This window comes from Hemiscyllium ocellatum, chromosome 13 (assembly GCF_020745735.1).
Source record: "Hemiscyllium ocellatum isolate sHemOce1 chromosome 13, sHemOce1.pat.X.cur, whole genome shotgun sequence".
Lineage (NCBI taxonomy): Eukaryota > Metazoa > Chordata > Chondrichthyes > Orectolobiformes > Hemiscylliidae > Hemiscyllium > Hemiscyllium ocellatum.
Window position 1 is genome coordinate 79608001 of NC_083413.1, and position 14014 is coordinate 79622014.

The 14014-nt window shown below is 45.9% G+C and overlaps 1 protein-coding gene across 1 annotated transcript in view; it reads right to left on the bottom strand.

The window, feature by feature from the left end:
* ubxn7 (UBX domain protein 7) overlaps positions 1-3635 on the bottom strand; it is a 115769-nt gene extending 112134 nt beyond the window's left edge. The window contains exon 1 of the mRNA XM_060834978.1: positions 3528-3635. Coding sequence (XP_060690961.1) covers positions 3528-3606 — 79 coding nt within the window. The 5' untranslated portion in view covers positions 3607-3635. The remainder of the gene's footprint in view (positions 1-3527) is intronic.
* Positions 3636-14014: the final 10379 nt, after the last annotated feature.

Below are 14014 nucleotides of genomic sequence, written 5' to 3' on the forward strand. Positions count from 1 at the left end.
GAGAGATAAATGAGAGGAGGTTGGGGCTTGGGGCAGGGGGGTGGAAGTAGAGTGTGCCATAGGTGGATGCAGGTGGGGATAAAGGTGATAGGTCAGAGGGGAGGGTGGTGCAAATTTGTGGAAGGAAGATGCACATGAGGATGGTGCTGAGCTGGAAGGTTGGAACTGGGGTAAGGTGGGAGGGTGGGAAATGATGGAACTGGTGAAATCCACATTGATGCCATGGGGTGGAGGGTCCGAGGTGGAAAATGAGGCATCCTTCCTCCTAGCGTTGGGTGCTAAGGGAGTGGCGATGGAGGAGACCCAGGACCTGCATGTCCTCGGCAGAGTGGAAGGGGGTGTTGAAGTGTTCGGTCACGAGGCGGTGAGGATGGTTGATGCTCTACTAGTAGGCTTCAGAGACCATCTCTGGAGCATCAACCAAGAAGAACGCCTCATCTTCTGATTCAGGACCCTCCAATCCCATGGTATCAATGTGGATTTCACCAGTTTTCCCATTTCTCCTCCTCCCACCTTGCCTCAGTTCCAACCTTCCAGCTCAGTTCTGTCCTCATGACCTGTCCTATCTGTCCATCTTCCTTCCCACTTATCGGCACCACCCTCCCCTCTGACTGATCACCTTTACCCCCACCTACATCCACCTCTTGCACTCCCACACCCCCCCCAGCCCCACCCGCTCCCATTTATCTCTCCACCCCCTAACCTCCCTGCATCATTTCTGATGAAGGGCTTTTCCTGAAACATCGATTATCCTGCTCCATGGATGCTGCCTGACCTGCTGTGCTTTTCCAGCACCACACTCTTACCCATACTGTCGATATAAGTTGCCTTTGAAATTTGATTTTGAGTTTTTGTGAAAGAAAAGTTACGAGGTTAAGAGATCAGGGTAATCTCAGGGTTATTGTCTACATGGTGTTTAAGAAAAGTATGATTTATGCCAGATTAGTTTACAAGACAAACCCAGACTACAACATTCTTCCACATCAACAATGGCTCAGTTGATATGACTCTCAGCTCTTAGTCACAAGTCTGAGTTAAAATCTCACTCCTGGGCTTAAGTGAACCTGTCTTGGCGGGTGATCTGCAACAGCACAGAGTAATATACTGTCAGTGGTACCAACTTTCAGATGAGACATAAAACCGAGCCCCATTTGCCTGCTTGTGTGAATGTTAAAGAAGTCCCATGGTACTATTTTGAAGAATGGCAGGCAACTTACCCCTAATACCAGAACGAGGCCCTCAATCAACATCACAAAATCAGATCTGATTGCGACCACATAATTGTTTGTGGGATTGTGCTATAAGTTACCTATCACATAATAACACTTCAAAAGCAAGTTCACTGACTCACAACACTTTGATTCATCTGGTGATCAAGAAAAATGCTAAACAGATTCAAGTCTTTCTTTCTATAAAGGGGAATTTGATTTGCTTGATCAGGAACTGAACTCCAGACAATGGCTGAAGATCAGACTTGAGGCAGGTTACCAGTAGTATTACCCTGGGGTCAGTGCTAACTGTATGATTATTCGCTGCAAATATTAACCAGTTATTGATGTTGAGAGAATGCTCAATAGTTTGGCAGATTAGATTAGATTAGACTTACAGCGTGGAAACAGGCCCTTCGGCCCAACAAGTCCACACCGACCCGCCGAAGCGCAACCCACCCATACCCCTACATTTACCCCTTACCTAACACTATGGGCAATTTAGCTTGGCCAATTCACCTGACCCGCACATCTTTGTGACTGTGGAAGGAAACCGGAGCACCCGGAGGAAACCCACGCAAAGGGTAAAGATATAAGGGTAAAGACTGTAAAAGAGGGCAATTTTCTACAGAAGACATGGATCTAGTTGGAAAATGAATGAAGCAATAGCAAACAGCATTTAACCTGTTTTAAAAGTGCATATTACATATCAGAAGAACCAACACAGTGCACATCATTTACAGGGAACTGCAAGTGATTTAATTAAAAGGATTGAAGCATCATTGTACACATAACAAAAGATTCAAAATCAATGCTGAACAGCTTGACCCACAGCAAGCAGGGTATTGAGTTTTATTAACAGAATTATTCAGTACAAAACTATAAGGAAATAATTGAATGGTCAGACCACAAACAGACGACTGTGCCCCATTTTGGTAAATAACATAGTTGCCTTGGAAGACAAATTAGAAGAGTGCACTGCAAATTATTACTAACTTAAGATTCAAAGTTACTCAGGCAAGCACAAAGTTGGGTTTATATATTTTGCCACAACACAAATTTACAGGAGGCCTGACATAGTGAAAGAAAATATCAGAAGGGTTAAATATTGTCCTTCTTGATTGCATTCATTTAGAGAATCAGGGGAAATAAGGTTTAAACAACCTGTAATTTCTAAATAGACCTGACATTAGCCAATGTTTTTTCCTCTAAAAAGTACTAAACTTTTGGAATGGACACCAGCTGGTGCAGTATGCATTGACTCTCTGTATGGTTGAAATGTGTGGCGTTGGAAAAGCACACCAGGTCAGGCAGCATCTGAGAAGCAGGAGAGTTGATATTTCGGGCATACATCAGTCATCAGGAATGGTGTTGAGGAGCCAGGTAAATGGACAGGGCAGGTATCACAGGGTAAAGGGGCATTAAATCCCCCTCAGGCAGAGGCATCGATACCTCTCAGCAGTCTCATAGGATCATCACATTATGCCGAGGAGAAAGCGAGGTCTGCAGATGCTGGAGATCAGAGCTGAAAATGTGTTGCTGGAAAAGCGCAGCAGGTCAGGCAGCATCCAAGGAACAGAAGATTCGACGTTTCGGGCATATGAAGAAGGGCTTATACACAAAACGTTGAATCTCCTGTTCCTTGGATGCTGCCTGACCTGCTGCGCTTTTCCAGCAACACATTTTCAGCTCATCACATTATGCCCTCAGAAGACTGGCAGGGTTTTGGAATTCCCCTCAGGGGACCTGTAGAGGAATTAATCCACCTCAGGGGCAACAGCAACCACAGGGAACTACAGGAGGCATTACCCCCCCCCCCCCTCCCCCAGGGGACTAGAAGGTGCATTAACACCTCAAGGGACTAGCAGAAGCATTAACAATCCCTCAAGGTACTGGTAGTGACATGAACACATCTTCAGGGGACTGAAGGGGCATTAACACCCCTCAAGATACTGGCAGGGGTATAATACCCCTCAGGGGAAATACCACCTTCAAGAACCGGCAGGAGCATTAACACAGAAATCGGGGACTAGCAAGGGATTTAAGAGCCCCCTCCCTTCAGGGGGGCAGTCAGGAACGCTCCCATACCCTTCCCACATATGGGTGTGGTGTGGTGTGGGGGTGGGGCTGGGGCTGGTGTGATGGGGCAGTGCCCTGGGCCTGCCTGCCTCCCTGGCCTGCTGAGTGGCCCAGGACTCCCAGTCCTCGGGGATGATGGTTGGCGGTGAGGGGTGGACACAATGAAGTCAGACGGAGTCCTGAGGGCGGTGGTGGTCTCCAGTCCCCCCCAGTCTCTCCCCCTCCCTCTCGCCTGTTTACCTGTAATGGCTGTGAACTGCCGGATTAACCCCTGCAGCGCCGACCCGGCCGACCCCGCTCCATCACCAACCGCCGCCATCTTACCGCGCAGCGCCCACGCAGGCGCACTCGGCCCTGCCCCTCACCTCCGCTAACCCCACCCCCACCCTTCCCCGGCACGGGGACGTGACGTCAACCCCTCCAAACCCATTGGGCGGCAGCCCCAGCCCCACGCCTGCGCATTCGGCATGCGTGCCAAATCGGAACGACATCTTTGATCAAGGCAACACTTTGCTCTCCCCATTGACTGGAGCATTTTCTCATTGTTTGTAAATCAGCAGCGACTTGTCGCTATCGAGATTTGTATTTAGCGATGATGAGAAGGCGATCTTTTCTGCGTCACCCCAGCAGCAGTACGAGAATTGCAATTGCACTCACGTCCATTCAGTGCGCTGTATTTGTAACTAGTCGCGTGCAAAGTTTTGGAAATCGACCAAGAGGTCAGAATATTCTGTCCCAACCTATTATCGTGAATACTGTATTCCCACTGTACACCCGGCAAGATATTTTGCGACAATAGGTTTGGATTTTAAGAATTGTTTAATTACCAACGAGTTTGCAAAGGATTCTGACGGCAAAGCATCGTCAAACAACGGTAAAACACTGCTGCCAATTGACAACAAAGCTAACTGAATCAAAAACAAAAAAGGGCTGAAGAAACTCATTAGGTCTAGCACCATGTATAGATTAGTGTAGTGCTGGAAAAGCACAGCAAGTCAGGCAACGTCCGAGGAGTCGGAAAATCGACGTTTCGGCAAAAGTAAGAGTAAAAAATGAGGTCTGCAGATGCTGGAGATCACAGCTGAAAATGTGTTGCTGGTCAAAGCACAGCAGGCCAGGCAGCATCTCAGGAATAGAGAATTCGACGTTTCGAGCATAAGCCCTTCATCAGGAATGAGAGAGAGTAGCCAAGCAGGCTAAGATAAAAGGTAGGGAGGAGGGACTAGGGGGAGGGGCGATGGAGGTGGGATAGGTGGAAGGAGGTCAAGGTGAGGGTGATAGGCCGGAGTGGGGTGGGGGCGGAGAGGTGAGGAAGAAGATTGCAGGTTAGGAGGGTGGTGCTGAGTTGAGGGAACCGACTGAGACAAGGTGGGGGGAGGGGAAATGAGAAATCTGAATTCATACCTTGTGGTTGGAGGGTTCCCAGGCGGAAGATGAGGCGCTCCTCCTCCAGCCGTCTTGTTGTTATGTTCTGCCGGTGGAGGAGTCCAAGGACCTGCATGTCCTCGGTGGAGTGGGAGGGAGAGTTAAAGTGTTGAGCCACGGGGTGGTTGGGTTGGTTGGTCCGGGCGTCCCTGAGGTGTTCTCTGAAGCGTTCCGCAAGTAAGCGGCCTGTCTCACCAATATAGAGGAGGCCACATCGGGTGCAGCGGATGCAATAGATGATGTGTGTGGAGGTACAGGTGAACTTGTGGCGGATATGGAAGGATCCCTTGGGGCCTTGGAGGGAAGTGAGTGTGGAGGTGTGGGCGCAAGTTTTACATTTCCTGCGGTTGCAGGGGAAGGTGCCGGGGTGGAGGTTGGGTTGGTGGGGGGTGTGGATCTGACGAGGGAGTCACGAAGGGAGTGGTCCTTGCGGAACGCTGATAGGGGAGGGGAGGGAAATATATCCTTGGTGGTGGGGTCCGTTTGGAGGTGGCGGAAATGACGGCGGATGATACGTTGTATGCGGAGGTTGGTGGGGTGGTAGGTGAGAACCAGTGGGGTTCTGTCTTGGTGGCGGTTGGAGGAGCGGGGCTCTAGGGCGGAGGAGCGGGAAGTGGAGGAGATGCGGTGGAGGGCATCGTCGATCACGTCTGGGGGAAATCTGCGGTCCTTGAAGAAGGAGGCCATCTGGGCTGTGCGGTGTTGGAACTGGTCCTCCAGGGAGCAGATGCGGCGGAGACGAAGGAATTGGGAATATGGGATGGCGTTTTTGCAGGGGGCAGGGTGGGAGGAGGTGTAGTCCAGGTAGCTGTGGGAGTCAGTCGGTTTATAGTAGATGTCTGTGTTGAGTCGGTCGCCCGAGATAGAGATGGAAAGGTCTAGGAAGGGGAGGGAGGAGTCTGAGACAGTCCAGGTGAATTTCAGGTCGGGATGGAAGGTGTTAGTAAAGTTGATGAACTGTTCAACCTCCTCGCGGGAGCACGAGGCAGCGCCGATACAGTCATCGATGTAGCGGAGGAAAAGGTGGGGGGTGGTGCCAGTGTAGTTGCGGAAGATGGACTGTTCCACATATCCTACGAAGAGGCAGGCATAGCTGGGGCCCATGCGGGTGCCCATGGCAACTCCTTTAGTTTGGAGGAAGTGGGAGGATTGAAAAGAGAAGTTATTCAGGGTGAGGACCAGTTCAGTCAGTCGAAGGAGGGTGTCAGTGGAAGGGTACTGGTTGGTGCGGCGGGAAAGGAAGAAGCGGAGGGCTTTGAGTCCTTCGTGATGGGGGATGGAGGTGTACAGGGACTGGATGTCCATAGTGAAAATAAGGCGTTGGGGACCGGGGAAGCGAAAATCCTGGAGGAGGTGGAGGGCGTGGGTGGTGTCCCGAACGTAGGTGGGGAGTTCTTGGACTAAAGGGGACAGGACCGTGTCGAGGTATTGGGAGATGAGTTCGGTGGGGCAGGAGCAGGCTGAGACAATGGGTCGGCCGGGGCAGGCAGGTTTGTGGATTTTGGGTAGAAACGGGCGGTGCGGGGTTGTGGGACTATGAGGTTGGAGGCGGTGGATGGGAGATCCCCTGAGGTGATGAGGTCATGGATGGTCTGGGAGATGATGGTTTGGTGGTGGGAGGTGGGGTCGTGGTCAAGGGGGCGATAAGAGGAGGCGTCCGCGAGCTGGCGTTTGGCTTCAGCCGTATAAAGGTCAGTGCGCCAAACTACCACCGCGCCTCCCTTGTCTGCGGGTTTGATGGTGAGGTTGGGATTGGAGCGGAGGGAGTGGAGGGCTGCACGTTCTGAGGGTGAGAGGTTGGAGTGGGTGAGAGGGGTGGACAGGTTGAGTCGGTTAATGTCACGGCGGCAGTTGGCTATAAAGAGGTCGAGGTCTTGGTTGTGAAAGTAGGCACGGAGGCGAAGGTGGCGGAAGAATTGTTCAATATCTCGGCGCGTGAACTCGGCAAAAGCCCTTCATCAGGAATAGAGGCAGGATGCCTGCAAGCAAAGTGGAGAGATAAATGAGATGGGGTGGGGAGGGGGAGCAAATAGCATAGAGTACAATAGGTGAGTGGGGGTGGGGATGAAGGTGATAGGTCAGAGAGGAGGGTGGAGTGGATAGGTGGAAAAGTAGATAGACAGGTAGGACAGGTCATGGGGACAGTGTTGAGCTGGAAGGCTGGAGCTGGGGTGAGAGAAGGGGAAATGAGGAAACTGGTGGAATCCACATTGAGGGTCTGGGGTTGAAGTGTTCTGAGGCAGAAGATGAAGTGTTTTTCCTCCAGGCATTGGGTGGTGAGGGAGCGGCAGTGGAGGATGCCCAGGACCTGCATGTGGGAGGGGGAGTTGAAATGCTGGGCCACAGGGTGGTGGGGTTGATTGATAGCACCATATACGATGAGAGAAACAATAGTTAACGTTTCATGTCAATTAGGATTTCTTCAGAACTAAAACTTTTGTTATTTCTATTTTCTCGCTATAGATATTTCTATTTCAGGTTGCAAATATAATTCTGCTTTTAAAGCACGTTTATTATAGTCGATACTAAGTGGTCAGCTTTTTAAATAACCTTTCCGAGACGTGTCAGGAAAGGACTGTAAGCACTTATGCTTCATAAAATTAAGAGAATTTAAGATGCCGACATAGCAGTAGTAGTAAAGGAATATCATACAATTACATTTTTTGCAGCCTTGAGATGGCATGCAAACACATGAAGATCAGGAATGCATTGTCCATATGAATGACAGGAAGAGATAGAATAACATTTTTCAAAAGGGAACAGAATAAATTATTGAAGTTAAATATAGACGCATGGAGTAAAACAGCACTGTAGACTGAAAGTTCTACCAAGGAGAGGAACATAGATGCCAGTAGGGCAATCAGCCCATCAAGTCTCTCTGAAAATGTGTTGCTGGTTAAAGTGCAGCAGGTCAGGCAGCATCCAAGGAACAGGAGATTCAACGTTTCAGGCATAAGTCCTTCATCAGGTCTCTCTGCCATTCAATGAGATCACAGCTGATCTGATAATCCTAAATGCCACTTTGCTGCCTTTTTGCCATAACTTATCAATTTCAATAATGATTAAAAATCTCTCAGCCTCCAATATACTTCATGACCTGGCCTTTGTGATAAAGAATTCTGCAGATTCACTAACCTCAGAAGAAATTTTTCCTCACCCTGTCTTAAATGAGCAGCACTTAATTGAGCATATGCCTTTTTGTGCCAGACTCTCCCACGAGTGGAAACCAAAGTCCACTTCTGTTCAGCATCATATGATCTTGTATTTATATAACATCTTGAAGATAGGTCAATATCCAAGGCATTACAGATAAGTGAAATCACAGAAAAAAGACAAGTCAAAGGAAATATTAGAAAGATCAAAGTGGAGGATCTAAAGAAAGATGCAAGGGAGAAGGCAAAAGGATTAAGAAAGGATTTGAGTTAAGAAAGCATAGCTGCTAATGCTAGATCAAAGTGTGTAGTGGATGTTCACAACTTGCATTTTGCAAGACCTTTTAGCACAGTAAAACACCCAGATGACCAGAATGACATTTAACATCAAGTCATACAAGAAATTAAGGGCAGATGATCAAACTTCATTAAAACAATAGGTCTTAAAAGGCATCTTAAAGAAGGAAGCAGGTACAGTGGCAAAGAGGTTTACGAAAGAAATTCCAGAGTTTAGAATTTTGTTTAGCCATTCAAGTCAAAGCAACCTACGGTGGAATAATTAAAAATGGGGACCAAAGAGACTCATGTTGGAAGTGCACAAAGACCTGAAGTTAGAGATAGGAAGAGGTGACAGGATAAGGAATTTGAACAAGAGGATTGGAGCCAGTGTAGGCAAACAAGTGTCAGGGTTCTTGGTAGTGGTGATTGAAACCTCAGTTCTGGATCCAACAGAACACGAATGTCATGAATAGCCTACATCAGCAACCAGAGGCCAATAGCATCAGTGCTGCGGGTGTGATGTTTGTGGTTGGGATGGCAGTGTTGGGCAAGCCACTGGTTTATTTTTTTGAACCTGATCTTCCATAATAGCATGGGAGGCATGGTGGCAGTGTGGTTAGCACTGCTGCCTCACAGCACCAGAGACCCAGGTTCAATTCCCACCTCAGGCAACGGTCTGCGTGGAGTTTGCATTCTCCCTGTGTCTGTGTGGGGTTCCTCCCACAGTCCAAAAGTTAGGTGAATTGGCCATGCTAAATTGCCCGTAGTGTTAAGTGAAGGGGTAAATGTAAGGGAAAGGGTCTGGGTGGGTTGCTCTTTGGAGGGTCGGTGTGGACTTGTTGGGCCGAAGGGCCCTGTTTCCACACTGTAAGTAATTAATCTAGTACAATACACAGTATATTGTCATCTTAAAATACAGTTTAAAAATCACACAACACTAGGTTGTAGTTCTACACGTTTATTTGGAAATACTAGTTTTTGAGGTACTGGCCTTTCATAGGTTGCTCGTGGGGCAGGATCCTGACGACACCTCCACATAAAAAAAATACACTTTGCAAAATATACACGCTGTTACGCAAATATCATTTTTGAGTGACAGGAATCCTGTATGCTCTAAGACAGATTCCTCATTAGACACATCATACTTTGGGTAAGACCAAAAGCCGTAGGTGCAGAAATTAGGCAAATCAGCCCACCGAGTCTGCTCCACCATTCAGTCATGGCTGATAAGATTCTCAAACCCTTCTGTTGCTTCTTCCCTGTAACCCTTGATCTGTCTGTCTGTCTGTGTCTTAAACATGCTCATGGTTTAGAGTTGCCAGTGTTGGACTGGGGTGGACAAGTTAAAAACCTCCCACCACCAGGTTATTGTCCAACAGGTTAATTTGGAGGCACTAGCTTTTGAAGCACTGCTTCTTCATCAGGTGGTAATTGGTTGTGGGGCTATGCAAATTAGCTTACATAACTACTGAGCTCTTTTCTGACTTCTCTGCAACTCTTAGGCTTTCTATTCAAAGTCATTTCACATTGTAGCTGACAGGTGAGAGAAATTTATTGCAAAGATTTACTCATGGTTAAGATGCAAAATCTGTCTATGCCTCTACTTCAAGTTTGACCCACAAATTCTAAAATAAGACGATCTTATACGACAAAATAAAATCTCAGTTTGAAAACAATGTTTCATTCGCATTATTTCTCAAGTCCTAAGGGATTCAAAGATAGAATTTCCAAGTAGTAAAAAAACTCAGCTTGTTTAGATCTAACCATGATAAAATGTCTGTAATCCAGTAAAAACAATCATGCAGACATTTCCTATTTTAATGGCAACAATTTGCTGCATTGATAGATGACATTCAAACAGGAATTTCAGTGTTAACTTTGTCATATCTCTAATGGCTCTATCAATGCTCACTACAGAACTTACTAATAAATGAGCTGATGAAGCCTCTGGCGTTAAAGTTAACTATTTTATAAGATTCAAGTTCAAGTTCATTAATTTAATGCATTTTTGTCATCAAGAGCACTAGCCTTTGTTTTAATTTTTATAACTGAAATAGACCATAGGTCTCCATTACATCCTGTCAAATTAATTTATGTTGATCTGGTTCCACTTCATCGATGTTACAGAGACTGAAAGGTTTGAGTTGTAAGGAGATGCTGGATAGGCTGGGAGTTTTTTTCCCATGGAGTGTAGGAGGCTGAGGTGTAACCTTATGGAAATTATAAAATTATGAGCAGCATAGATAAGGTCTTTCACCTAGGTTAGGGACGTCCAAAACCAGAGGACATTTATTTCCAAACTCTCTGACTCTATGACCACTTTACCACTCAATGCTCAAAATGTTGCTGTGTGACCCACCCACACAGCATGTGCTTTCATAGCTTAAGGAGAGCAATGGATGAAGTGGACAGACACCAGGAATCTCTGTCAACTATGTCCGAAACAATACAAAACAATACTAAGAACCAAAACCGAAATTGCTTAACACAAACTCACGAAGGGTTACTGGACTCAAAACATTAAACTGTTTTCTCTCCACAGATACAGTCAGAACTGCCGCGTTTCTTCATCAATTTCTGTATTTGATTTAGATCTTTAGTGTTTTGTTCTATTTTAAACCAAAATGGATGGCAAACTACTTGGTTAAATCAGTTCAATATTATTTGAGAGAAAGCCATGGTCAAGCTTTGCAGTAACATGTTCAAAACAGCCAATTGTCACTGGCTCCAGACAATCAAAAGGTTGATCCTGGATAGCAAGGGTATGAAGATATAAAGAGCAAGAGATTCCTATATTTCAGCTTAGAAACAAGTAAACTTGTTATTAGAATAATACAAAACAGCAAAACAATATGGCAAAGGTGTACCTAGATGGTTTAAATTAATTACTGGAAGACAAAGTAACATGGTCATCGGAGTAAAAGATAGTTCTGTCAAACAGCTGCAAGTTCTTCCACACACAGGCTGAATCTATGTTTGGAATAGACTCAGTGGAGCTGAAACATTTTGGATGTACTTAAAACAATGAATATAAACAGGGTGCTGCTGAATTTCTGCTGCATGGATAAACAAATAAGCCAAATCCATCTCGGCCTCTTCCTGTGGTCCTCAGCATTAGATACTAGTATTCAGCCAAGTCAATTCACTCCACGTGAGATCAAGAAACGGTTGGAGATTCTGGATGCTGCAATGGCTACGGGCCCAGATAATATTCCAGTAGTAGTACTGAAGAGTCATGCTTCAGAACTTGGTGTGGCGTTAGCAAAGGCATTCCAGTAGTTACAGCACTAGCATCTACCTAACAATATGGAAAATTGCCCAAATGTCCTATACATAAAAAGTAGGATAAAACTAATTATCACCCCATCAGACTATTCTCAATCAGTAAAATAATGGAAGATGTCATAAACAGTGCCATCAAGCAACACCTGATCAGCAATAACCTGCTCAGTGACACTCAGCTCCTGACCTCATTACAGCTTTGCTTCAAATATTGACAAAAGAGCTGAATTCCAGTGATGAGGTGAGAGTGACTGACCTTAACATCAAGGTTGCACTCATCCAAGTGTGGCAGCAAGGGGCCCTTACAAAATTGGAATCAATGGGAATCCAGGCGCAAACACTCCAGTGGTTATACTCATACCTGGCGCATAGCAAGATGGTTGTAGCTGTCAGTCAGTCAGTCAGTCATCTCAGCTCCAGATATCTCTGCAGGGATGGTGTGGTAGGCTTAATCATCTTCAGCTGCTTCAATGAGCTTCCCTCCATCATAAAATCAGAAGTAGGGATGTTCACTAACAATTGCACAATGTTCAGCACCATTTGAGACGACTCAGATACTGAAGCAGTCCTTGCTCAAACGCAACAAGATCCGGATAAAATCCAAGTTTGGGCTGACAAACAGCAAGTAACAATCATGCCACACAAAAACAATGCCAGATTATGACCAATAAGAGACAATCTAACCACTGTTCCCTGACATTCACTGGATCCTCCATTGTCAACATCCCAGGGGTTATCACAGAGCAGAAACTCAACTGGAACCATCACACAGTTGCTACAAGAGCAGGTCAGAGGCGAGAAATGCTGCAGCGAGTTACACACTTAACTCCCCAAAGCCTGTTCACCATTTCCAAGGTACAAGTCGGGAATGTGATGGAACATTCCGCACTTGCCTGGAATGAGTGCAGTCCAAACAACACTCACAAGCCTGACACCATCCAGAACAAAAGAGTCCACTTGACTAGCACCACATCCACACCCTCCTCTGATGCTCAGTAGCAGAAATGTGTATTACTTATAAGATGCACTACAGAAATTCAAAGATCCTCAAAGAGCACCTTCCAAACCCATGACCACATTCATTCAGAAGGACAAGGGTAAAAGTGGGAACACCACTTTTTTTTAGATTTAGATTACTTAGTGTGGAAACAGGCCGACCCACCGAAGTGCAAGCCACCCAGACCCACTGCCCTACACTTAACACTACAGGCAATTTAGCACGGCCAATTCCCCTAACCTGCACATTTTTGGACTGTGGGAGGAAACCGGAGCACCCAGAGGAAACCCACACAGACACAGGGAGAATATGCAAACGCCACACAGTCGCCTGAGGCGGGAATTGAACCCGGGTCTCTGGCGCTGCGAGGCAGCAGTGCTAACCACTGTGCCGCACACAAGTTCTTTTCCAAGCCACTCAACATCCTAATGTGGAAATATATCGGTTTCTTCCATGTCACTGGAAATCCTGGAATTCCCTCCCTAATGGCATACTGGGTCAAACCACAGATGGAATGAAGTGGTTCAAGACAGCAACTATGGAAGGTCAATAAATGCAGCCAGTCAGCCACACCTACAAATGAGTTTTTAAAAATTGCTATGATCATGAGCTTGTGAGAAGTTATTTGACAACTGCTTTCTGGAAGCTAAGCTATGAAAGCAAGTAGATACAGATACGAGTTACCCAATAGATATCGCTCATCCCCTCCTCCTGCAGGACAGAGGAAATCTAACATTTCAGTTTTAAGAATAGGGATTCTACACATGAAAAACAGGTCCCTACTGAAGGCTTATAACCAGCTTTTGGATTAAGAGCATGACTGCTTTTTGATAAAAGGCAAATGGTCTGTTCTCCTTTAAAAAGGCAATTGTTATCCAAAACGTCCAATCCCTACTATTCACTCTAAACATCTGCATCTTATTTTCTTCATTACTTAGATAAAACTTGCATTCGAGTTTCAGCTGCTCGAGTATTTTAGAATACATCACTTGCTCTGCTCTGAACCACTAGCTTCAATTACGTGCAAGTCTTTGGATTGGTACTTACGTGTGTTAGCTTTTGACTCCACCTCAATTTGCACCATGTGCTCACTTTCTGAAAATAAAGCTGAAAATGTGTTACTGGAAAAGCGCAGTAGGTCAGGCAGCATCCAAGGAACAGGAAATTCGACGTTTCGGGCATAAGCCCTTCATCAGGAATGATTCCCGATGCAGGGCTTATGCCCAAAACGTCAAATTTCCTGTTCCTTGAATGCTACCTGACCTGCTGCGCTTTTGCAGCAACACATTTTCAGCTCTGGTCTCCAGCATCTGCAGACCTCACTTCCTCCTTCTTAAAATAAAGTCCAATTATCATTTGTCATCTTTCCTCCTATTTATTCAGTTCTATTAATCTGTGGTTGAAACCTAAGAACATCAGAAATATTGATCTACCTTCCTCACTGGAACTATTGTGTAATGCCAACAGCTCTGATTTTATTTAAGATTTCCAGAATGGTTTGCTTTTCTTTATTAATCAAACTATTTGAAACTGATCCAAAATCAAATATCGCAAGTTTTTAACAATATTGAATCCATCCATATAAACAACAC